The sequence below is a fragment of the Paralichthys olivaceus genome, chromosome 1 (genome assembly GCF_024713975.1).
Source record: "Paralichthys olivaceus isolate ysfri-2021 chromosome 1, ASM2471397v2, whole genome shotgun sequence".
NCBI classification, from domain to species: Eukaryota; Metazoa; Chordata; class Actinopteri; order Pleuronectiformes; family Paralichthyidae; genus Paralichthys; species Paralichthys olivaceus.
The window spans coordinates 8,760,110-8,785,965 of record NC_091093.1 but is presented as its reverse complement, the minus strand read 5'-3'; the positions used below and the strand labels follow the sequence as shown (position 1 = coordinate 8,785,965).

The following is a 25,856-nucleotide window of genomic DNA, read 5'->3' as shown; positions in this document are numbered from 1 at the left end:
AATTCTCAAGATCATAATAATAACTTTACCTCATATCTTAAAAGTTTCACAACATTTTGAAAAAACTGCCAAACATCACAGTAGACACTCATTTAAAATATGAAGAAAACATCTTCTATACACACTGGTGTAGCATGTGTATGTACACAATAACTCAACAACATATGGACAGTTTCACCAAATTAGGCTTGAATATTACTTGGCAGAGATTCTCCAGATGACAAACTTTGAAGTTGATCGGAGTGAGTGATTCAAAAATATGGTCTGAAAAACCATTTTACAAGATATCTCTGCAACAAACAAGAGAGATGATCTCTTACAAGATTAAATCTTTGAATAAAATGATCCCCGATCATCTGGCATCATATGATAAATGACATAATGAAGGAAATGACGCAGTGAGTAGATCAAAAATACTTTGGACACAAACTTAAATTTATATAGATAAAAAAATAAACTAACTTGTGCCTTATATAAAGAGGCAATGATTATTATAGTTTTGCTGGACTGAGGTTTTCTACTGGGTGCCATCTCACCTCGTTCTTTTTATTCTCCCCGACAAACAGTGCTGCCACATGGGCCGGCAGCACGTTCTCCAGCAGCAGGCGGTTCAGGTTCTCCCTGGTCTCGATCTCGTCCTGCTCTGTGTGGTTCTTGTACTTCAGCAGGGAGTCCCGACGGAAGCAGGTCTCGTTCTAGGAGAGAGAAAAACAGTGAAGTTAGAGCAATAAAGAAACCAATAACTTAATAACTATCTTAATGGGGCCTATTTGCAGAGAAACTATTTTGATTCATTTCCAGAGTTTTCGTACTTTTTATCAGTTAATAACTGGTGAACAACAGGGACAGAAGGATATGTAAGAGGTGATGTCATGACAAGTTTGACTTCATTTACATGAATATGAGCATGCTTAGATTTATAATCTGTAGTTTGTTTAGTTGGATGTATAAAAACATAAAATAAGGAGAAGGAAGCAGAGCCTCATTACCTGTTGTGAGATGATGAGCATGGTCACCAGGAACAGGGTGATGTATATGCAGCTCATCACCTGAGGGTGTTTCACCAGACCGATCCACCTCAGGATGGATTCATTGTCTCTGCTGTAGAACAACATAAATATTTATACCTGGTCGTGACTCTGAATTACACATTTCACACACAATCACTCAAAGTGACAACAACAATGTTTTAATAAGGTAGAAAAACTTTGACCACATGCACTCACATAGTTCAGGTTATTTATTATTCCACCAATTGATTATCATCATACTTCAGTTAAGGTACATTACAGCATCATTTCTTTGTTTGAAATACTTACGTTCTTGTCCCAAAGATTCACAGTTAAAGGTTTTCGAAAAGAAAAGAAAACTACCACACAGCATTTTCATTTCATACTGAATCCTACCTGCTGCAGTTCCAGCTGCTGTTGGTCTGAGCGTAGAGGACATTTCCATAGGCCACAAAGAGTTCCCTCTTGGTGCTGAGGATGATGACGTAATATACTGTGGAGGCCAGGGTGAGGAAGAGCACTTTGAGCTCAAAGCTCACCCGCAGGAAGACTCCACATGCAATGAGGGACAGGATACAGCAGTATACAGAGTACTGAAGGAGAGGAAGAGGGACAGGATTTAGAATTAGACCTGAGACAAATACCAGAAATAAACTTTCCACAACTTCCCACTGAGAGAGAAGCGTCAACTGTCACTGTAAATAAAGATGGACGACGTCTTCTCTTCCTCCCCCTATCCATAAATGAAGCCAAAATATCCTGGACACAAACACTGTCATGTTGCAGCAATTATGTCATTGTGAGCCATAGTGTGCGCATTGGTAAACGGGGAAGGAGCCACAGTATCAAGGTCACACTGATACACTTGCTCGACCAATTGTGAGTCAGTCTCAGTTGTCAATTATGACGTTTCGATCTGTTTTTATAGCATGAAATAAGGCTGAGATCACAGTTTTAAAAACCTTACTATCATCGATCAGGTTGTATCACCCATGTGAGGACAATCTCCACAGATATTCTCTATAATTGGAAACATGTCCAGACTACAAGATTAGAAAATGACACATCACAAACAGGATATTATTATTATTATTAGATTAACTGTTCCAGACTCTGTTTCTGAATTGTGGTTATTTCAGCCTGAGCTCAGTTTAAAACCAAACTGACAGGAAAATGAGCCCTTCAACAAACATTTGTGAGGTAAGAACTATCTAAAATGACAGAAACCATCTTTGTTTGGCCCATGTCCCAACAACTAACATGGAGGAGGCGAGGCTTATGACCTATACTGCTATCAGCCACCAGGGGGGGATCAAGAGATTTTGACTTCACTTTTGGGGACGGCCATTATGACATCTATCTTTACATACAGTCTATGAGCAGGACCCACATAGAACATGGTAAACATTCCTATGTATCTCAAAGCACAGAAACGCTTATGGCATCATGTCTCCTTTGGCTCTCCATTAAACACATAGCAGGACTATTTGCAATTACTATTTAATCTACTCTAATATAAAAACAAACGTTAAATATAATTATTCCCTATGATTAACCAATCCGTCACTCACAGGCAGGTAGAAGAGGCCTCCGTCTAATCCCTGCTCATGGGAACGATTTGTGTGACACAGGTCGGCCATATTTTCTGTCACACTTGTCTGGACGAAGCACTGCAGGGGGATAAAAAAAGATCTTATCCACTGGACCAAATGCTTTGAAGTTTGGCATGGTGGCTGTGAAGTGTAGGACAGCTAGAAATAGCAGACAATATAATGACCTCTTAACAAGTGATTGAAGTCTTACCAGGTTGAACACAGCCAAGATAATGATGACCGTAGTAGTGATGGTGGCCAGAGGGAGACGCACACACGGCCGCTTCACCACTGCTTCAGACACAGCTGGCAGCCACTGGCACCTCGAGAGCTTCTCAGGAAACAGCCGCTGCAGAGGACAAAGAGAGGTGAGGGGAGAGACAGGGTCAACAGGTACGACGAGGAGCATGTGACTCTGACAGGGTTGTAAATCTCCAAACATCATGTGTGAGTGACGGTGGCTATTTCCAGGGAAGGAATCTGTCTGAGCCAAGAAAATGCAGCCTCAAGGCCTGAATGTCAGGTGCCAATAGGTTAAGCTATAAGAAGCTGCAGCACTGAACGCAGGGGACAGATTTCATGACATGTTTCCATCCACACGCTGGCTAAACCTGGCACAGTCAAACACATTCACAGATACCACACAATCCATCATCACACTTTGCCAAGTAAATGTGCGTTTTTACCTTTACCAAAATGTTTCACTTTCACACACACACACACACACACACACACACACACACACACACACACACACACACACACACACACAAATGGCAGTGGAGCTGCGGATGCAAGGTGCTCGCCTGCCATCGGGAGCAACTTGATGTTCAGTGTCTTTCTCAGGAGGAGCTATGGATTTAACCAGCAACCCTGCAAGGATAGCCCGCTCAACCACCTGAATCACAGCCGCAACCCAAAATATGTTTGTCACATTTCTAACTTGGCCAAGAAGATTATGTTTTCACCCCTGTCTGTTTGCTTGTTGGTTTGTAAGCATGATTACACATAACTACTGGATGGATTACTTAACAAGTTGGTGGTGGAATGTGGTTTGGGTCAGGGAAGAACACATAACATTTTGGAGTGGATCTGTATCAGGGGGTAGATCCAGGCGAGATGAGGTGTTTTTTTATGTTTTTCAACAATTTCCCAGAGAATAATTAAAGTATCATGATGAAAAAAAGATTCTTATTTAGGAGATTGATATCTATGAATGTGTGAAATTTGGGGCAGCTTGATTGGCGGAGGTATGTGATCTGAGTGACAGTCTAGTTGACCAATCAACCTCTTTTGTTGCCAGGGATGACTTGATTTTTGTTGTTCTCTCACTCCTGAGAACAAGGACAATGTAAAAACACCAATGCTATGTTATGTTTTTAAGATTTTTCATTCTTGAGCCTGAAAACAGCAACTGATATAACTATCTCACCACAAGGTCAGTAGATGTTCCGGAGCTTTTGTTTGTATCTTACAGTGTTTTTTGTTTCTATTTAATTACATTTCATCAGTGCATTTCCTGTTGGATTATCAACCTAACATAATGGAAGTTAAGAAAAGACTTTTCTTCCTGAAAAATGTATGGTGTTCTTGTGTGGCCTTCCAACTACAGAAGAATTTCACATTTAATTTCCTCTTCTTAAGCTCAAACAAATTAAATTCATTCAATACCACTTTGACAGCAAAACACTTGTAATGCAAGTCAGGGCCAGGTCAGCATCATACAATATGGGACTTCAACAAGTGCTGCTGAAATAAAGGCCAACCCTCCCATACTGACCTTTGACCTGCATCCAGTTCGACTGTAAGAAGGTATGAAAGAGTTGATGTAACTGTGACGCTTACTTTGCCACTTATCCCGTATCCCAGATATGAACCAACAAAAACCTGAGAGGAGCTGACTCTTACGTCTATGACTGAATCATTTAAATATCGGAATATGAGACTTTGAATGAGACTTTAACACACTGACCTGTAAGTGACCTGCGAAGCAGATGGCTAGCGTCAGCAGCAGCACACAAGCCAACACTCCAAATGACATTCCCAACATCTGTCGACTGAGGGAGAGATTTAGTCAGAAATCGTCTTTTCCTTCCCCACATCAAGACACATACAATCTTCACAGTGTGCTTTAGAAATAATAGATGTCTTATGGCAAATGATGTCGGCGACATCTCAAGACTCAAGGACAAAGCAGAAAGATGCAAATTGTCCGTTCGTCCCAGTTGCACTGCAAGATGATAACATTCATACACCTTTGTGAAAAGGTTTTTTGATAATGCTAGATGAGTTGGTCATACTCACTCCTTTGTGACAAACAGCTGAATCACAAAGATGCAGAGAAAGATGAAGGTGGCACAGCCAACATAGTGTTTGAACATCGGCAAATCCAGAGCTCGGTACTTAGAAGAAGAAACACATTACACACATGAACTTCTGCATGAATTCAAATGTATGACAAAGTAGAAATATACATCAGGCCATCAGTATTTGGAAATTTTGTTCTTCAGTCTCTGCGATAAAGTGCCACGTCTCAGCTTTAATGTGGGAAGGTTTGTGTATGAGTCCTTTTCAAACATGGTTCCCAAATTGTGAGCGTTCACATACTTTCCAAATACTTGCAGCCTGGACTGTAGATGTTTTCAATGAGCTTTGTGTCAAACTAACCTGCTTTTCCAGATCTTTCTTTGGAAACCACAGAGCTAAACTGCTACTCTCCTCAGTCTTAGACCACTGCCTGAGAGAGGGAGAGAGGAAGGAGGGAATTATGTAGAAAGAAATAAGGAAAGGAAGGAAGAAATAAAACGAAAGAAAGAAAAGATTGCTCCGACTATTACCCTAAGTTTTAAAAAGATTAACATTTGAGTGTGAGTGTTTTGAAGGTTAAATCTGTGCTGGATCACAAGGTATAAATAACAGCCGCAACGGTGATCTTTTAATGAGCCTCGCTATAGCACAGTAAAAAAGTTACATTTTTGAGTAAACAGAATTATACAGGTGGGAGATTGGAGGCAATTCATGTCACTCTTGTCTGTCCATACAATACCGCTGCATCCTGTGCTCACGGCTGATTTGTTTAATTACGATAAACAAACAAAGCTGAGGGCTAACCAGTTAGCGGATGTAATATTTACTACGATCTCCATCTTACCTCAAAGTTTTAGCATGCTAACATTTACTTATTTGCAGTAAACAAGTAGAGCTGAAGCTGATGGGAATGCCATTAGTTTTGCTGGTGGTTGGTCATATTGGACAACATTGAATTTTGACCCGATGATGGCGCTGAATGGAAAACCATAGTTAATAATGTCTGACCCTGCAAACCATCAGTATTATTTTACAGCAAGCATCTTCCATGATCAACACCTGCTTTATTATTGAAGGGCAACCTTAATAGTAAAGATGAACATACTTGCTGCTGAGCTCATCTATGGTCGTGGTCATCTCATTGTGCAGCTCCTCATCAAACTTACTCTTCTGGGATTTGTTCCTGCAGCGGAAGGCACACAGACAATTAGGACGAGGCAGACACTGAGGCAGTCAGGCGGACAGGAGCAGATCCTGGAAAACCAGATCAGGTCATGCAGGGTACTCAGGTCCTGTTAAGCTGTGCTGGGAGGCAACATGGTTAATGCCATTCTGAGCATTAGTGGGAGAAATAACGGTTGTGCCTGTGAGTAAGTTATGTGGAAGGAGTGTGCCGGATGCAGAACACTGTGTGTTAGATGATCTCTGTGAGGATTCAGCTGGAGTGTTTCTGCCGTGCCTCTGCTTGGAAACCCCCGACTCTAATCAGGAAGGAAACACTCACCACAGACGCACAGACCCAGACACACATAAGCCCCAGTCAGTGATCAATGTTAATAGCAGCATGTCAGTCTACTGGAGGTACAACGTTTTCTGATGGCATTTCAGATCACACGTTGCCCTGTTAGGAAGAGGTAGCACTGAGAAACAATGAGAGATGAACAGTGTTACATCACTGTTCAGGTTAGTGTTGGGATGGCAAGGCTCTCTGCTACAGCAGTAGTTCTCACCCTGGAGGACGAGACACTGTATAGAAATTATTTGAGGTTTGGGGGAGTCAAAAACATATATTTGTTTTATTGGAATACACTGTAAAATGTGTGTGTTCTGTGACTGTGATAGCCACAGAAATATTCAGAATATGAAAAAGATGAAGATTTAGTATTTTCTACATGATGTGAAAGCTCACCATCTATTAAACAAGTGGCTTTGAGCAAGCATATATTTATTTTGTTTCAGGGCGCCACAAGGTTAAGAACTACTGCACTGAGGGACCTTGCGGGCCATGAGGGCCCCACTCACTTATAGCTGCTGAACGGAGGTGCAGGCAAGGGGAAAGGTTCCTCTAGTGACTCATCAAAGCTGCCAGGGCCCAACAGTGAGACATAAGCACAAAATCATCATAAACAAAATCTATATAAATCTATATAAAACAGTTCGATATAGGCATGTGGACGGGTGTTGCCTACTCACAACTTTTACATTAAACCACAGAAATACACATATTCTGCTCTGTGTTGTCATGAAGCCTGAGTGGATGCATCTCGTTTCACTCTCACTTCAGCGTCAGACGTGTTCAGCAGCTGCTGCCTGTGCTACAGTGAATGAAATTAACATTTTCTACAATAAAATAAACCTCCACTTTCCTAGGGTGAAATGCTTGTGCTTTTAGGCACACACTTATCTTTTCTAATCACATTACTCCAGCCCACACTGTTTGTGTAGGTGAGTCCTTCTCACTAATCAGTAGCTACACTTTACATATTTGTCTGTGCACTCGCTGCCTGTGCCAGACTTATGGAGGGCCTCTTCGTCGAGCTCAGCCCTCTCACCACTCTTAAGGAGCGACAATGCAGTACAGCTACATTAAGCAGCTGCTCAGTGGCGACAATCTGTAAGTGAATGTGTTACTCATGTGACATTTTGATTTGGGGACATGGACAAATAATGTCGACCTTTGATTTTAAGAGCTATTTCACCTAGTATTGAGATTACATCCTGTTATGTTTCCTGTGAACTGCTGCATAATGACAATTTCACATTAAACTAGGGCAATCAAAGAATGCATAGAGAGAAATCCATGTCCATCCCCTGATCTGGATCCATACCAACATTTAACGGGTTCTTCCCTAACCCATACCATATCCTTCCAGCAAATTTTGTAGTAATATGTCCAGGAGCTTTTTTTGTAATGCTGCTAACTAACAGATAAACAATTAATGTTGATGGAAGCATAACCTTTTTGGCAGAGGTAACATGATTTAATCATATGTGAGGTGATTTGGTAATTTACAATCACCAAGCACTTTATTAGGAACACCCTGATAATTTGCTCTCAGAACATTCTTCACAACATGGATGATTATATTGGCATCACATCATTTTTGCAGATTTGTCAGCTGCACATCCATGCTGCCAAGCTCCTGTTCCATCACATCCCAGAGGGTCTGTTGGATTCATATGCGGTGACTGAGGAGACCCACTGAAGTTCGATTAACTCATTGTCATGTTTATGAAACCAGTTTGAGACTTCTGCTTTGTGCCATTGAGCATTATCTTGCTGGAAGTATGAAATGGTAAAGATGGTAAACTGTGGCCATAAAGGAATAAAAGCAATCAACAACATCTCATATCGGTATCAAGTGGCCAAAATTGTGCCATTAATTAAACAATCAGCCTGAGCTTTGGACACAAGGAAGGTTGGGTTGATAGATTCATACTGTTGACACCAAATCCTGACCCGACCATTGGCATGACGCAAAAGAAATCTAGATTCATCAGCCCATGCTACATTTTTCAGTCTTCAACACTCCTGTTTAGTTGAATCCACTGAAGCTTTAGATTTCTGTTCTTGGCAACCGGAGAAAGAAGCACTCTGGTCTTCTGTGTTGCTGACGTCCATCCACCTCAAGGTTTGATGTGTTGTTCATTATCATGAGAGGTTTTCCTGCTCACCACAATTGTAAACAGTGGGTCTCTGAGTTACTGTGGCCTTTTGTCCCAGGAGATCAGCTGTTTCAGAAACAATCAAACTGACCTGACTGGTAGGAACAATCATGCCATGGTCGAAGTCACCAACATCACTTTTTTCCCCACTCTGATGTGTAATGTGAACAACGACTAAAGCTCTGCTGCAACGTGATTGGCTGATTGGGTAATTGCATGAATGAACAGGTTCACAGGTTGACACAGCTCCTCTGTGCCCCCCAGTGTTTTTCCCCCTTCCCTTGTCTGTCTTCCCTCTGCAGGTCTGTGCCGTCTCCCTGATGACTCAGTGGAGGCGCAGCCAGGGACAGCTCACCCACTGATGACCTGCAGGATATTTACCCTGGTCGTGCTCCCAGTCATCGCCAGTTCGTCCTCGATACCACAGTGGTAGTAACTCGTTTTTGTCTGCTCTAAATAGTGTGTTTAGAGTTTATTTCCCTGCGTTTCTAACAGTATTTCTCCTCGTGTCTCCAGGATCAACTCACCAGTTCCCCTGCCTTCCTTCCTTCCTTCCTTGTGGACTGGATTCTGTAAACGAACCCCTACCTCATCTCATTCTCCTCATACCACCAGTGATCAGACAATAAACTCCTGTTGAACTTTCCCCTCTGACTACAGCTCTGTGTTTCTGAACGTAACACAGGTGTCCCAATAAATAGCTTGGAGATTGCACTGTGCTACTGTCTGTATTAAGTCATGAAATTGAACAATGATAGGTAATCAGCCTGTTTGTGCAAAGTTTAACCCTAGGCTGCAAGGGGGGTTTAAAAGAGGCAGCAATTCTAAAACATAAAAAAATGGTGTTCAAGTATACCAGCTCAGAGATGGTTTATTACACACCATTATATAAAAATAGCAAAATAGCCACCATACATCCTGCCTAAGACCCTTACCTGAATATTGAATAAAGAACAAGTCAGACAGAAAATCTCACATATAACAAGTAGAACCTTGAATCTGAACATTGGCAGAAATGTACTGACTGTAAGAGAAATTATTACATTAAAATGGTTTGATACCGAATGTACGGTATTACATAATATTTTAAATAAGACGTGATAGAGACCAGTTCAGATTATTTGAACAGATGGAAACATCTTGGCAGGGCGAGATGATGGAGGACACACGTTCCTGCAAAAGCAATGACCATCAGGATACTGTTGAGCAACAGGGTTATTACAAGGGCTGACTTCCAAGGTGATTATGTGTGAGCACATTCTGTCTCTTTAACCCAGCCAAGTTTCAGACTGACTCTGTTATAATTTGACATTTTCTGCAAAATTTAAACAGTCACGAAATGGAGGCTCAAAGATATCAATACAACATCTGAGAAGTGTCTTACCTCTCAGTGATCTTGGAGCCGTGTGCTGATCGCAGGGGGATGTCCTGGAAAACACAGATTGGTGCAGATTCACATTATTGATACAAAAAATGTCATCATTGACAATGATTCTGATGTATTGTTACAGCAGTGTTAGTTAAACTAGCTCCACGTTTACCAGCTCCAACAATTAAGTGTTATATACACATCAGTGTTTTAATATTTGTCGTACAATAACATACTCAATACTATGCATTAGCCTGAAATTGGTCATTCTGCATAAGGAATACTTTTTGTTTGGTACTTTAAGCATACTTTGCTGGTAATAATAATGCTACTCTAAAAAATATTTGACTAAACGTTTAAGTATTTCTACACTGTTGTATTGCTACTTTTAACTTGAAAACCACTAACACTAATACTCTGCATAAACATACATATTTAGTGCAGCTGTTTTGAGAAGGTGCGATTTGAACAGCTAACATTTATTATTGTGTGTATTATAAATGTTGGATGCATCAGAACATCAATCAAAACAACATCCAATAGCTCAGAAATGTCAAAAATAGCTTTCCCTACGTTTACCATTAGGTGTGGAGGCACATTTTCAGCAGTGCATAACACACACCTGCTATTTACAGGTTGATCTAATGTTATGTATTAAGAAATTTTCCCTGATTAATAAGCACAAAGACCATGCTTCATAGTGTAGGCTACTCTGATGTATGTTGCCATTCAATCAAACAATAAGAGGACTATTCACTCACCTTGCTGCGTGGCTTGCCATTGATGATAGTGTCTGGGGTGAAGCCCTCTGGGCTCTGCAGGTGGGCAAAAGGTTTGACAGCACCCCAGGACTCCAAGTACCGGGTCATACGCACTGACGCCCGCATCTTCAGACCATCATTCACACGATGTTTAGGCGCGCTGCGGGCGTTCAGAGATGGCTCCTTAGACTTGAGACACAAAGACAAGACATTTTACATTTACTGTAAAGAGTGAGTACATTCCTGTGGAATCCATGCAAAATGCCAACCTGCGATGCATCTGATATTTTAGCCAGGTAATATCAAATAGGCTTTACTTCCATTAATTTGGTAACGAAAAGCCAAATCCATGCAAGAGAACAACTGTTGTTCTGGGGCATCCAAATGTTTTATGTACCAAATCTCCTGAAATTTGTGACGTGCGATGAGGCACATGTTCGGCATAAAAAACCCAAAATATGAAAATCTAGTTTGCAATAATGGGGGGCAGCTCGAAACCTTAATTTTGAAAAATTTATCTATTTTGGAAGCAATATCGACTTATGGCGTCTATGCCGCATGGTTTAGCTTGGTAAAGTAGGTACAACAGTATGTAAGTAAGGCCCAGTAAGTATATTACGGTAGAAATACCAATCATAAATATAGCACTTGGACCACAACACAAAAAAGACAATGGATTTTTGACTTGTAGAAAACAAAAACTTCATAAAAAAAATTACAAATACAAATGAGTATGAACTGAAAACATGTAATGATTAATTTGGATGAACTCTATTTATGTAGGTCTTTTCCAATCTTAACAACCCAACGCTTTACAACACAATTAGAATTCACCCATTCAAGTACACATTCATACAGCACGTCTACACGCAGTACTTTTTCTATCACACACCATTCACACACTGTCGGCACAGCCTCCAGGGGCATTACGGGGTCATCATACTTCCAGTAAATATTAGTAAGAGTTGGTAATACACTACATATTTCTTATTCTTCAACTTACACTGCATTTTCAAGGAAGCTGGACTGAGAACTCACCCGTGGATCGATGACCACGTAGGTGGAAACATTGAGCTCTTTTAGATAGGGATCTCTAATGTGGCCGTTGCCCTCTTCCACTTCATATGCCTTGTTCAGGTGCTTCAGAGTCGCCTCTGTGATGTGGACGCGTCTTACGGAGTGAAGAGCAGACGAAACAATCAAATACTGGACATTGGTTATGAGAGACATTTGTTATAACTATGTAATTAGTGATGTTTTTTGCAGAAAAGTTGTGTGAACCTAAGGCAACCTAAACTTGTGTGATGCTTTGTGATGTAACACTTACTGTAAATATGTATAAGTGGTGATGACATTTATGACACAAATGAAATACTGTACTTCTTACCCTGGAAGACCTCCTGACTCCATGTGATTCGCCAGAGTGACATCATGCGACCACACATCAAACTGCCATTTGCGAAGACCTATCACACCGCAGAGCACGTTTCCTGAATGCACGCCCACTCTCATGTTGATGTCCACTCCTGTGGCCTCGCGTACCTGCCTGAAGGAGTTTCAGAAGAATTCTTCAGTTCGTTGATTGTGAAAGTTTGTTTCTATACTGATCATATACCTTGAAGTCACGGTTTGACGATGACATTATAACCTGGTCTTCTAACCTTTCTATCTCTGTCTAGGTGAAGACCTGTTGTTTCTGTGTCTAAATACCTGGTTGAACACATCATCCACGAAGGCTCAGTCAGAATTTGCTCAGACTTTCCTACAGTTAAAATACATCCTTAAAAAGACCTTTTCAACATGTGCAATCCTAGGTACAGGCAGACGGTGATGGTGAGCACAACTCACTTGATGGCTTCACACATGTCGAGTCCCATTTTCACACAGTTCTTGGCGTGTTTGGGCAGAGAGACCGGCAGCCCTGACACACAATAATAACAATCTCCAAGGATCTTGATTCTCATGCATTCATTCTCCTACAAGGAATGACAAAAATGAGAGAGGGAAAATACAGTTTTATGCAACAAGGCTGCAAATGTATGTGAGTAGTTAAACAGAATGTGAGTGTACAAAAGACATGCCAACAAATGGAAGCTGTCCAGTACACCAACAGTTTTTTCACAGCTGATACTGAAGTGCCTTAGTCATCTGTAATAATGACAAAAAGACATTCTAAAGAACTCACCTTGGCAATTTGATCAAATTTTCCAAACAGTTCATTCAGCATGATGACCAACTCTTTGGGAGAACAGTCACTGGCCAACCGTGTGAAGCCAACAATGTCCGCATAGAGAATACTGAGGCAAAGAGAGAGCAGGGAGTTAGACACATGTACACAAACAAAGATGTCTGATCTGACCAGAAATTAAAGTCTGCATTGTATAAGATCAACTGGAACAACTTATACAGTTTGCAACAATAAAATGAAGCATCATCAATATAGCCGCTTTAAGACATGCGCTGAACTCCAGATAAGGGGGATTCACCACGGGTGAGTGAGGGTGGTTGATGATGGTCCTAACACACACGAGATGCACAACTGAAAAAAAACTAAAATAACGCAAGTATCTCAGGATAAAAAGGTGGTGCCAAACACCTAGAAGACACAGATGAAGATGTCAAAAGAGCTGTTTGGTGGTAAGGGCTGTCACCAGTGTTGACGTGCTGTCAACAAAAACATCTGACGGTTAATTTAACTGTAGAAATCATCAGCGTTCTACAAATGTCTACAGGGTCATTCAGCAGAGGTACTGGCTGAACTAAATCTGCACCAAAATAGATCTCTCAGGTCTAATTTCCACACCATGGACAACTGCAATATGTCCATGCAACTTCTGTCTATTGACAATTCTTTGTTATTCATGTTCATGGTCAGGCTTGTTGGGAGATCATCCGTTGCTTCCTCCATTCCATTCAGATGCTTTTTCCATTCAATGAATCCATAGCTGAATGCCCAGTTAAACAACTGACCAGACTAGAATATAAAGGAGGCCATAAGGGTCATCCCATTTATGTCCTATAATTTGGGTCAAAATGCAGCATTTCTCTGCACAGCCTTGTCTGCCCATTGCGACAATTTATGACCATTTACAGTTCTTGAATTGAGAAGTAGGTTTTCAGACCTACCTCCTATTATTAACCTCCAAAGGACCTGATCAGTGGCTGCCTAAAAGGCCTGTCTGTTCAATGCTCAGTCATATCTTGGACATTATTAAGGCTGCCAGTTAGTGCCAATGATATCTCATCTGACCTCTGAAAGAACCAGACACGACACCACATGGAAAAAGATTGGCAATAGGCCAATATGCACACACAACACCTGACTCCATGCCTGAGAAGGGCTGGCAACAGAGGGCAATGAAACTCTAACCCTCTCTTTACGCCATGCTCATCACACTGAACCACAGGGAATGTCAACAATCGTGTGACGAATGCTATGCACATAAATTATAGCATGAAAGGATACATTTAATGTGACACTGAAGGTAAATCCAAAGCATATGTTAGCAACATTTCAGATTACGTATATTTAACATTCAAAGCAGGCTAAGATAATAAACAATCCTGAATCCATAGATCTATGTGTGCGATGGAATTTAATCACAGAGCCCTACATGAAATCAACTGGTAATGAGCCACAGTGCATTTAGCTGAGGCCGATTAAAGGTTGTGGCCTTGTCTAGGTGCAGCTGTCCATCAGTTGGCCAGCAGAGGGACGAAGATCTGACTCCTGACCGAAAGTGTTCCCCTGTCTGACTAAAACTGGCCAGGTGCTCTGTGAGATAGACAACACAGCTAATGACAGGTCAGACTGAGGTAATAATAGAGATAGGTCGGAGACGCAGACTATCACTCAACACCTTCATACACTGGCCAAAATAAACATGGCAGCACACAAGGCCATTACTTTTACCTTTTGATAAGAAAAGAAGTCGAATCAATTCATGCCGTCTACGCATTTTTAAGCCTGATATTTGCCTTTTTAAAATGAATGTGGTAATTCTGAAAGATATACAAATAAACGTATGCTTGCAATATATTCTTATTGTTCACTATGATACAATTCCCTTATTGTGGTAAAGCAGAGACTGTCTTGCTGACATTTATCCCCAGAAAATTAAATGCTGTTGAGCCATCTGCCAAAGTTCACTTTAAGCTGACGCAATATCTGTCAGCACTTGTTAAGTTAATGAAACCCACGTAAAACAAAGAGCTGTAACTGGGTCAATGCTTTGAAAACAAACAGGCATACTAATCTCCACCATTATGAGAAGTGAACAGCAAAATCTGTTCTTTTTGTTTTTTCAAACCATCCCAACCTTAGTTCAAATAAGGCCTCCACAATGATGACCATTTAAAACTAGGGCTGAATAATGAACAATAAATGCAGAGGAATTTTTCAGTATTTCTAGTTACCTGACATTCTCGTGCCTCTTGACATAAAGGCTGTGGAAATTATTGTCCTTGACGAGTCGCTGTTGCTCTGCTTTGTCTTTGCAGTCCTGCAAGCGCTCCATGATCGCCAGCTTCATCTTCATGGAGATGTAGACAGGCAGCACAGACTGCAGCAGGTTCTCCTGCACGCACACACACAAGAACACAATTAGTTGCATAACTATAATTCATCTGAGCCAGAATATTCAATGTACATTGAGGAGTTATAAAAGCCATATAATGTCTACCTGGTCCACACTCAGTCACACACGTTTGTACTTCTATCTTATTGAGGACACTTGTTGACGTAGAACATTCCCTAACCCTTTACCCTAACCTCAACCATCCAAACTAAATGCCTCACCCTAACCCTAATATAATTCCAACCCTAACCATAAAACAAAGCCTTAACCCTCTAACAGCTCATTGAAAAAGTGAGGAACAGTCAAAATGTCCTCACTTTCCAAAAGTGTCCTCACTCTGTAGGGTCTATACGATAAACTATCATTCACACTCACATTCACACCTAAGGTCAATTTAGACTCTCCAGGTAACCCAACCCGGAGAAAAGACAGACACGTGGAGAACATGCAAACTGCACTCATCAGATAATCTTTTGAACCAAATTAAATTCTGTCTCTTCTTCAATGCTATCACCATTCTGTATTATTATCTGCACCTGTATTCGCTCCATTTGTAATGCAGGACGCTCCCGGCACCCATAAGCTGCTGAGTGGAATCCAGAGTAGGTGGAGGTTTTATAAAGGAACCAGTATGTCTGTACAAGTTACCAAATACAGTACCACATAACATTAACACTATATCACAATGCTGCCATCATAGCCAAATAATGAAAAAGTCTTAGTATGGTGGAAAACATTCATGCCATACAAAATGAAACGTTGAAGTCAATCTGGCGCAACAGCCAGAAATCGTAGAATTTCAAAGTTCAATAGTTTTAATAAGATAGAAATCTGAAGAGGCAAGTTCTCATGAAATGATTAATCCATCTTCAAACTATCAGAGGTCGGATCATCAGACTTCACTGGCTGAGTCAGGGTTTGTTAAATTTATCTAGAAAATGCTTTTTACATAATTCAGTGACCACAAAGTGCTTTGCTGAGCACAAGTGGATGTGAACAGAGCGATTACATGAGGAAATATGTGATACATTTAAAGATATGAACCCTGAGTTAGGTTTGTGCACCAATGTGTGTGTGTGTGTGTGTGTGTGTTTGAGTATGAATAAAGTAGCACTTGTTGATTTATGAAAATAAACTGCTTCAGTATTCACCACCAGTTTTCTGACAAAAGTTTAGTTTTAGAAATGAATCATACATTTCTCATTTAAACACATGTCTAAGTCAGTTTGTACTTTATCTTTCATTTAACGGTACAGTGTGTAGAATTTTGTGATATCTAGTGTTAATTGCATGTTGCAGCTAAACACCCCTCACCTCACCCTCTCCTTCCAAACATGAAAAAGAACATGTGGTAGCTTCAGTTTTCATAAAAATTCAAAAGGTGTTTAGTTTGTTCAGTCTGGACTAATGTAAAAAACATGGCGGCCTCCGTAGAGAGGACCCCCTCGATGTAAATATAAAGTTTTTAAATGTAAAGGACCTTTTCTGGGGTAAAGAAAACTACAATTCATACAATTTAGATGAAACGAACTAGTGAAAACATCATGAGGATTATTCTACATTAAATTTCTGTCAATAGTTACCTAAATCTTACACACTGGACCTTTAATACTCTTCATTTAGAATTTGCTCAGGAAAGGTCAGGTGGGATGAGGAGTGTGTGTGATTAGATCAGAGCTTTAGCTTCAGCTGGGCCACTTAAGGACATTCATTTTAGTTTTGAAGCCATTCCAGTGTTCATTTGGCTGTATGCTCCACTCATTGTGCTAAATATAATAAATCTCCTGTATTTTCTTCTGCGAGTCAGTGGAACTTTAAATACAATGACTCCACTGGCATGATAATGCAGCTACCACACTTGATGGTATGTATGGTGTATAGTACGGCAACTGACCAGCTTTGACTCAACACAGTGGTCAGGTTACTTTTCACCAGATCACAGCATTTTTTGCTCTGACATGTCAGTATTTCCCCTGAGACATATTGCAAAAGCAAAGTGTGCTGTCATTAGTTTATTTCCCTGGTGAGTTCCTGGACTCTCCACAATATCTTAATTTGGAGTTTTATTGCAAAGAGGTGAAGATGTTTAGATTCTGAATATTAAAACATTTCACTTCTGATTTATTAAAACAAACCTAAAATATATACATTAAAGTCAGAGTTTGTAAATAAAATCACAATACATTTTTGGATTCAGGTTGTGACAACACAAAATGCAGATGGCTTTGTGGTTGAGAGTGTTAACTACTCACCTAATGCACTGTATATATAGTCTGTGTGTTTCTGCTGCAACCTGAACAGCTTGAATTCAGTCTGAATGACCTCTTTCAAGGTTCAAATGACCCTTTTAGTTTACCACTGAAACGTGAACACTCACCTCTCAATCAATGGCCTTTGTACAGACGATGGTGTGCGAATGTGGGAGGGAGTCACATAATATAATGCTGCAGCAAATGTAATCTATTCTGTATTAGTGTTGGTTGCACAGGGGAGAGTTAATGTCACACACTTTAAAAAAGCTGTCCCTGACATCCTCGCTATCAGCCAAGAAACATGTTGGTTGAGGGGGAAATAAATGTGGGAACACAAGGCGAGTTTCTCATTGGTTGGCCTTTCGGGGCAGTTTTGGGGTTTCCCCCCACCATGCTTTCTTTTCTTTGGCTAAGTTTGAGCACCAGGCTGCACAATTCAAATACAACAGGAGGTTTAAATGTTTACGATTATATCATTCCTTTCTCTCCTGCTTGGCAACACAGCAGCTTCCTTGACAGCATGTTTTATTGTGTCTCATACTAAGCACCAGTCATAATAAATGGCAAAAAAGGGGGAAAATTAGTTTTAAACAAAACGCCCTCTGAAGTCAAAGCAGGTCAGCACAGATGCATCTAATTTAAAAGGCATCACAGGGAAACCTAATTTTAGAAGGATTTGTTAGTTGCAAAGAAAACATCCATGGGAGAGTCAACACAAGGCCAGCCAAAGACAAAGCTTAAAGATAGACAAACATTTTTGCATTGGTTGCACTGATGCACCAAACTTTTTTTTATTTAGGTGCACCAGCACACAATTTAGGTGCACCCCAAATTTGTCACTGCGCCCTTTGGCACCGCAATAATATACCTATTATACCGTTTCTTGACAGTTCCCATATCCATTGGTAATTTCTTAACTAGGGCTGGGTATGATTTGGTTTGTTCAAATAAAGATTCAGTTCATGGTATTTCATTGTACAGAACCAATTTTGCCTGGACATGAACTAAAGAAGAACTAAGGCTGTAAACTAAACAAGGAAATATCTCACTTGGTGCATTATTAAAAAATATTAAGGTATTTCTGTCAAAATAACAGAAATTATTGCGATAAATTATATTATTGTCATCAATCAGTTGGTCTGTCGTGGAAACCCTGTATTCAGACTCTTTGTCGCCGCTGTTCGACATATACCAGCTCATTCACTTCCTCTCTCTGCTTGATTGTCCATGTGTCAGTGTGTCAATGAGTGGGGGTGGGCCAGCCCAGGGCCTGTGTGTGTGAGTGTGAACTCTGCAGAGCAGATGAGATGAGAAAGCAACACGACTTGCAACAATACAGAGACAGACCATTCATATTGAACTGCTCATTATGACTGGTTTAGAATATACACTACACTTCTCCTGTCACCCTAATAATGTGGTGGTTTCCATCACATATTTAAATGAAGAAAATAGATTTTACTCTCTTCAGGATTTTATAAGTGATGATTCAATACTGAGAGAATAATCTAAGTGGACTATCATGAGCTAAAAAGCATTTTAAGGCACAAGGGTATGGACCAAGGAGAACCCATGAACTTTTAAAGCAGATTTGATAATGGGGGTGGATCCAGGAATTTTTAAAGAAATAATTTAGAGAAAAAAAAAAGCAGGCATACTAAGAGGGCTGAGCCTGTGCAATCTGGTCCAGCTTGATTGAATTTACAGGGACTGTTTTGCCATTACACTAACCTGTTGTCTCTTTTCTATCTCCAACTTCATCCGCATGCTCAGGCACCTGAGCGTGTCTTGGAAGGTCTGCCTCAGGGTTTTCTCCATCAGGACCTTATGGAAGGCTCCCACCACACCACCACAGGCAAACACCACAACATTGGACAGCAGCTACAGGAACAGACACAGCAAACAGTGTTAGAGCTGAAAGTAATATCACTTGTTTACATTGTCAACAGCGTTACTTCTATATGTTGTTCATTAATTAATATTTCTCTGGCCACATACCATCGTAGCTTTATTTTGCTATACATAATATTTTGTTTCTGTCTTATCTTTACCATCAGTAGAATAAGATTAACATATTCTCATTGAGTACCAGATATATGTGTACAATACAAATAGATTTATAGGTTTCTAAAACAAGTTATCATTTAATACTTTCACTTTTTCTTTTTGTGTTTTAATCTATTTATCTTTCAGTTTCAGTGTTTCAGTGACCATGGATTTATTGTCTCATCCTGTTGGCACAAAAAGCAGAAGCTTCAAAACACCAATAATAACAGTATATTGACCTAAAGCCTTCAAAACACTCCTCCGATACAAACAACAGGAGATTAAATCCAATGATTTCACCTGGTAAGATAGGTAAGGAGTAGGCTCGTTGCTGTAAATGGTGAGGCGCACTGTGAGGGCTATGATGTGGGACAGGGAGGAGATGACGCTCAGCACCACGGCGTACCACAACTGGAATGGCAGCATGGTGTAAACGGTGATGATGATGAAGAGGAAAAAAGGCACCTGGAAATATAAAGGTTTAGTTATTTCAAGAAGTAATTTGTTTGCCAGGACATACTTAAATTACACTCAATTCAGCCTACATTCACTTGTTTTAAATAATCTGTTCTCTGAAAAGTGTGGTCAGACTCCTGGCATAACTAGAAAATAGAGATTAACGATATTAATAAAAGATTTATTAACAACCAATCCTTTATAGTTCTCTAAAATCAGAAACAACAACATATGAGAAATACTAAATAATTAGAAATCACATATATAACAGAACTGATACTGGAGCTGACATCATTGAAAGCTGTATTTTTTTGTATGTATACCTAGACATATTTTGTAGACCTACAGTCTGTGCAAGAGAATCATATAATAACAAGAACAGGTTACCTGGTCCCAAGGCAGGATGATGGGGCTGCGGAAGATGAATGTGTAGCCCATGGTGAGGTGTGTGGCCCAGACAATCAGACCCAATAGACGTCTCCATCGCTGTGAGAGTATCTCTGTACACACCAGCAAAAACACGGCCAGGAACACACACAGGCTGCTGCTGACCACGCTCACAAAGGCACAGTGTTCCTCTACACTCTGGGGGAAAGATGAACACCGATATTACACTGTAATATAGAGAGTATTGAAGTGATACAAACTTGTTTATTCTGAGTGTATTTGCAGGGATACATACAATTTCAGTGTTTGCAACTCATAAAATCGTATTTATATACATAGGTCATATCAAATTCCAATTAGTAGTGCATAGGCAGTTTACAGAATATTTGCATTATAAGCTACGAATTCTTGCCCGCTCTTATTTCTCGAATCAGTAGTTTGTGTGTAGTACTTGTGAGTTTGTAGTTTGTAGGGTCACAGTCTGTAAAAGATGCTCCTGAGAACCATTGATATTCAGTCTAAGCATTGAGACTCATGTAGGATTACTGAGTGTCTTTCTTCACATCTGTCTCTGCGTCATGTCCCGCTTGCTCCAGGCCTCCGTCTTCATGATTCAGTTATTTTACAATGAGAAAAAAAAAGCAAGAGGGAAGAATACTGTGAAGCTGTTTGCATGTGAGTGAGAGGAAACATGCTTCAGAATCCTTGTATGCGTGAACACCTGTATTTTTGGTATGTAAATGAATGCATGAAAGCAACAACTGCTTTTTTGGTGCACTTGGGCGACAGTCTAGGTTTTAAGTAGGATACAGAGTGGGTGACAGAGGGACGAGAGGAAACAAGGGGTTAAATGAGTGCTCAGGAGAGAGACAGACACACAAAGTCGGCGTTAATAGATCTCTCCTCAGAGAAGGCCATCTCTGCATTGTATGTTGAGCTTTCTGGTTACCATGGCAGCATTGGAAAAGGCCAGATCTCAAATAAAGCACTTTCTACTCCCTTTTAGCTTTTGTAGGCGGAAAGAGAACAACTACTCCATATGAACAGGAGCTTAAACCACTTGACCAGATGAGGCCATAATGTCCAACGTATGGTAACTAAATAATAAAAAATCTCACGTGTTGTAATGTAATGCAGGCTTTACTGATAGAAAGTTTGAGTTTTTTATATAAGGCTGCACTATATATCCATAGTTCCTTTACACTGAAGGTTCACTTCCAGATACCTTTACTGTTGTGTCATACATAATATATACTCTACAACCATCCTCCACAGCTTTTAGAAAAATGGAGACCCACTGCATTCAGATAGAATCTACAGAGCTCAAACACCCTTGCTTGACACCATCTCTCCATCCATTCAGGGCCTGAGAACAGCGGTACGAGTTTCACTTGATCCCCTCAGCCAGTTTTCCTCTCATGTGCACAACTGTAGAGGAGTTATATAAGTCGACAGTGACTTTCTGTCACCGGTAGCCCCCTCTGCCCCTCCTTTGCATTTAACAACAGCATTATACAAGCTCCATCCCAACAATTCCCTCTTCACTCCTCTGTACCCCTGGCAACTGTGTGTATGAGTGGAACAAAGAGTAGAAGTGAGTGATAATTTGCTTTTTAATGAGAAACTAACACAACATAGGTAACACAACATACATAACACAACATAATGTGTGTATTTGTTCATTTGTGTGTGAGCGAGAGACTTAATCAAGGGTTTTTTACGTATCCAAAGATTGATTTGACTTCATCAACATGAGCATACACGTGCATGTCCAGTTCATGACGGAGGACAGTGAGTGACCCAATATCAATCTTATTGTACGAAGATAAAAAAAAGGGTGTCAGAGTCAGCAGCAACACAATGGAAGGAAAGTTGCAATGGTTTTTACAACAGAGGAAAAATAATATAATCTCTGGTGACAGAATCGGTCTCTTCAACAGTAGTCGGGGTGTCTCACTGGTCCACTACCTGCCTTCATGCCAGAATTAACAACATGCCACTGATCACCAGAGGACAGTGAATACATGCTTTTCCCCCTCACTGTCCAAACCATGATTACACTCACTGCACTTTCATTACTACATTGCTTTAACCACCATTTCATGCTTTAGTTCTCTCTGGATTCATTTCCTACCATTTAGGTTTCAGACAAAGCCAATAAATATGGTTTTAGTATCAAGTGCAGCAGAGCAGGAGGAGCGTGCCTGAGTGAACACGCTCATGCTTAAACCCACATGTCAGGACACCCAGATCCAGGGGTACAGTTCTATAGCTGACCATGACCTCTGACCCTTTCTGCCAAGAAAGGGAAATTCCTTTCCTGGTAGAGAAGCATCACATGCATGAATTAAACATATACCTGATGTTGTTAAACAGAGGTGTTCTTCACCCACCTCTTCATCTAAACCAGGGGAAGCAGCTGAAACACGTACTTTCATGTCTATTTTAGCCTCAAGTCCTTCGTGTCCTTCTTCACATTCAAATAGTTACACAAACACCCATTCATGCTTCTCAGCAGCTACTGAGTGAAGGGGAGTTAAGTGTTTTATTTAAATAGTTCTCCTGAGCGAGGAGGGGAGAGTTTTTCATTTTTCACATTTTCAAAGACGACACAGGGATTCAGACTGATCATCCTATTTCACTAAACATACTGCACATGTACATCCTAATTTAATACATCAAGATGAAGCCCATAATGTCCAGTTTTTTTGTCCTTCCCATCACAAACATATAAGAGTACATTATAGACATCATATAAGTGGACTTTAAGGGAAAGAAGTTGTATTGATTTACATTAGACTGTACATGTGTACCTAACAAAAGCTGCTGAGTGTAAACTATAAGCTTTTCAATATATTTCTAGCATAATGACTGGGATTTCAATTTATGCAGTTAAAGGGTCCTGATGTCATACTTACTTGCTCACTGACCCACATCATAAAATGAAGTAATCATTTAAGTCATTTTATTTAACCTGTATTTCTTTCCCTGCTGTGTCAAGTGAAAATGCCCGCTGTGATAAAAGTTAGACCTTGACATCTGTGTTTGCGGAATTTAAGATACAGCATCTTTATTGTATGGTTTGTCCACCAGAGAACACAGACAATTATTATATTATTTCCTCTTGTTGTGTATCTCGGCCATGAACAAAACAAAACAAAAAAAATCTAAGGAATCAATACCAAGATTGCTAATGATATGTGCTTGTGAAAATGTGCAATTTCAGATATATTTACTCCCAAATCAATCTCAAAAATCAACTATCAGTTGGGCTATAAAAGACAAGGCCCTACAATTGCAAGCATATCCATTTGCACTAAATATTAAATATACAGTACGCACAATATTGTATATATTTCATATTTATTTGTATTCTTATGTGCTATATTTCTACCTTTTACTTGGAGCAATTGTAACAAACACAATTTCCCCCTGGGATCAATTAAGTATTCTGATGCTGATTGTCATGATAACTGCAGAAAAAGAGCCTGCTGCTGAAAATTTAGTTTTAAAATTTGGACCATCTTCATAGGTAATTATATTTAATCTGAACAAAATGGTCTTAAATTTGCTTATCTGACATAATTCTATCAATTAGCCGCCATAGAAATCAATTATCTGTGAGCGTGAGAGAAGAAAACAGATTACCATCGCTTAATGGGCAGTTGTGGATACGTAACATACAGACTGTCATTACTATGCTTTTCAGGAGATATAAATCTAGCTGAGTATAAATCATTTGGTGCACTTTCCAAAGTTACTGCAAAGATTTCTGGTATTTAGTCCAACAGCATAGTCTGGAGCCTTTCACAGATAACAAGCTATTGTACAGTGTAATAGAGTTGACCTGCATTAGACTCCACTCCTCCAATAACAAGCATTATCATCAGTCAGATACCTTGTTCCAAGATGGAGGCACGCCAGTGAAGTTACCTGAGACTTGAATTTCCCGTAATTTGATAACTCTGACTAGTTGGGAAACATGTATATTTATAGTTTCCTCCATTTTTCTGTAATTAGCACATTTCAGAGATCATGTGCTGAAAACAATCAAAAACCTCTGTTTGCATGAAATGTGACTTTTACCAACAACCATATGGTAGTGCTAATCCTCCAACCCCTGCACCATGGAAACCACAAAGGCACAAATATACAAGGTAAATAAGCAAAGTGCATTTTCAGGGCAAGAAAATATGCCATCACATTGCATGTGTCATTTCTGCCATGAAAACTGCAAAAGTCCTCATGGTGATTTCAATCGACTTACACTGTTAACAGTTTGGATTCCATGTCAGGATGACGTGGGATAAAATGTATTATTATATCAAAGAGGTCGAGCAATGACAGGAAGGGAGTCAAAACACACCAAAAACAAAGAGTAACAAGATACTCTCAGATTTTCTGACTTTATATGGTGAAACATTACTGACAAATGTGGATGTGAAAACTCACCAGTCGAAGAGCAAAGAAGAGGATGAGGAGGATTCCACAGGAGAGCATGGAGAGGCCCAACAGGAGTACCAGTGGCTGATACTGGCTGATGCAGGAGAATTTGCGGTACAATGCCTCATTTTTCAGCTCCTGGTCATTTAGCAGGTACTTCCCCTTGGCTGGCATGGCTATCACTTCTTACAGAGGAGGCATAGCAGGTGTTAACAAGGATCCCCAGAGAGCAGGAGTATGGGTCTCCACAACTTTTCTTGTGTGAGGGAGCAAAAACAAAAGTCCACAGTTCTGTATCTGTTGGGGGGGCCTTGCTAGCTCATGACGCTCAAGTGAAACTTGTGTTTTTCCTTCGGTGAGGCATCTTGAACGCTGTTGTTGCTTCTCACAGCTTTATTGTAGCTCTCTCTCCGCTAGTCCTCCTCTCTGTCTCTCTCCCCTTCGCTGGTCCTTTTGTGTCTTCTATCCTCTGTCTGGTGTTGGCAGGCAGACCCGCTTCATCCTTTGCCAGCTACTGTGTCGCTCCCTTCAGTGGGTTTGAGTAATAAGCCTGGGGCCGGGAGACACTGAATAGGAGGGGAGGGGAGTTTAAGAAAGGGGAGGAGAGGGATACGGAGGAAGAGCAGGAGGAAAATGGGAGTCTGTGAGGGCAGCAACAGAGATCATCGGTGATCCCACCACAGTTCAGGATATGACAGACTGGTGAGGTCAGCAGCTCCACTCCGCAGGAGGCACCTATGAGGGTAAGGAAAGAAAAAACAGAGCGGGGGAAAAAGAAAAAAAAAGTTTTTTGTGGAACACACACAAGACAAAAGGTATCACTGCTCAAGCTAAGAAATTAAAATTAATAGAAAGTATAATATAATATCACATTTCCCATAGGTGTGTTATATATGGAAAGTTTATGACTTATCTGAATTTAAAAGGAACTTTTAAGGCTTAAAGGAATGAAAAAGAGGCAGAGTGTTATCCAGCACATTACTGAATGTA

The 25,856-nt window shown here is 40.3% G+C and overlaps 1 protein-coding gene across 7 annotated transcripts in view; it reads right to left on the bottom strand.

Annotated features, from left to right (window-relative positions):
- Positions 1–25,856, bottom strand: part of adcy7 (adenylate cyclase 7) — a 61,225-nt gene that overhangs the window by 4,715 nt on the left and 30,654 nt on the right. For 3 of the 7 annotated variants that reach the window (XM_020080229.2, XM_069512366.1, XM_069512283.1), the window contains exons 2-22: positions 24,876–25,601; positions 20,424–20,621; positions 19,881–20,045; positions 19,266–19,415; positions 15,122–15,282; positions 12,891–13,002; positions 12,554–12,681; positions 12,093–12,251; positions 11,744–11,876; positions 10,706–10,894; positions 9,960–10,003; positions 6,932–6,991; positions 6,015–6,092; positions 5,270–5,339; positions 4,907–5,004; positions 4,575–4,659; positions 2,814–2,951; positions 2,582–2,680; positions 1,407–1,603; positions 990–1,101; positions 537–695 (exon numbers count right to left, since the gene is read on the bottom strand). In XM_020080229.2, coding sequence (XP_019935788.2) covers positions 537–695; positions 990–1,101; positions 1,407–1,603; positions 2,582–2,680; positions 2,814–2,951; positions 4,575–4,659; positions 4,907–5,004; positions 5,270–5,339; positions 6,015–6,092; positions 6,932–6,991; positions 9,960–10,003; positions 10,706–10,894; positions 11,744–11,876; positions 12,093–12,251; positions 12,554–12,681; positions 12,891–13,002; positions 15,122–15,282; positions 19,266–19,415; positions 19,881–20,045; positions 20,424–20,621; positions 24,876–25,040 — 2,700 coding nt within the window. In that variant the 5' untranslated portion in view covers positions 25,041–25,601. Of the gene's footprint in view, positions 1–536; positions 696–989; positions 1,102–1,406; positions 1,604–2,581; positions 2,681–2,813; positions 2,952–4,574; positions 4,660–4,906; positions 5,005–5,269; positions 5,340–6,014; positions 6,093–6,931; positions 6,992–9,959; positions 10,004–10,705; positions 10,895–11,743; positions 11,877–12,092; positions 12,252–12,553; positions 12,682–12,890; positions 13,003–15,121; positions 15,283–19,265; positions 19,416–19,880; positions 20,046–20,423; positions 20,622–20,874; positions 21,028–24,875; positions 25,602–25,856 lie in introns of those variants that run through there. The other 4 variants (XM_020080228.2, XM_069512469.1, XM_069512529.1 and 1 more) reach the window with 2 other exon arrangements.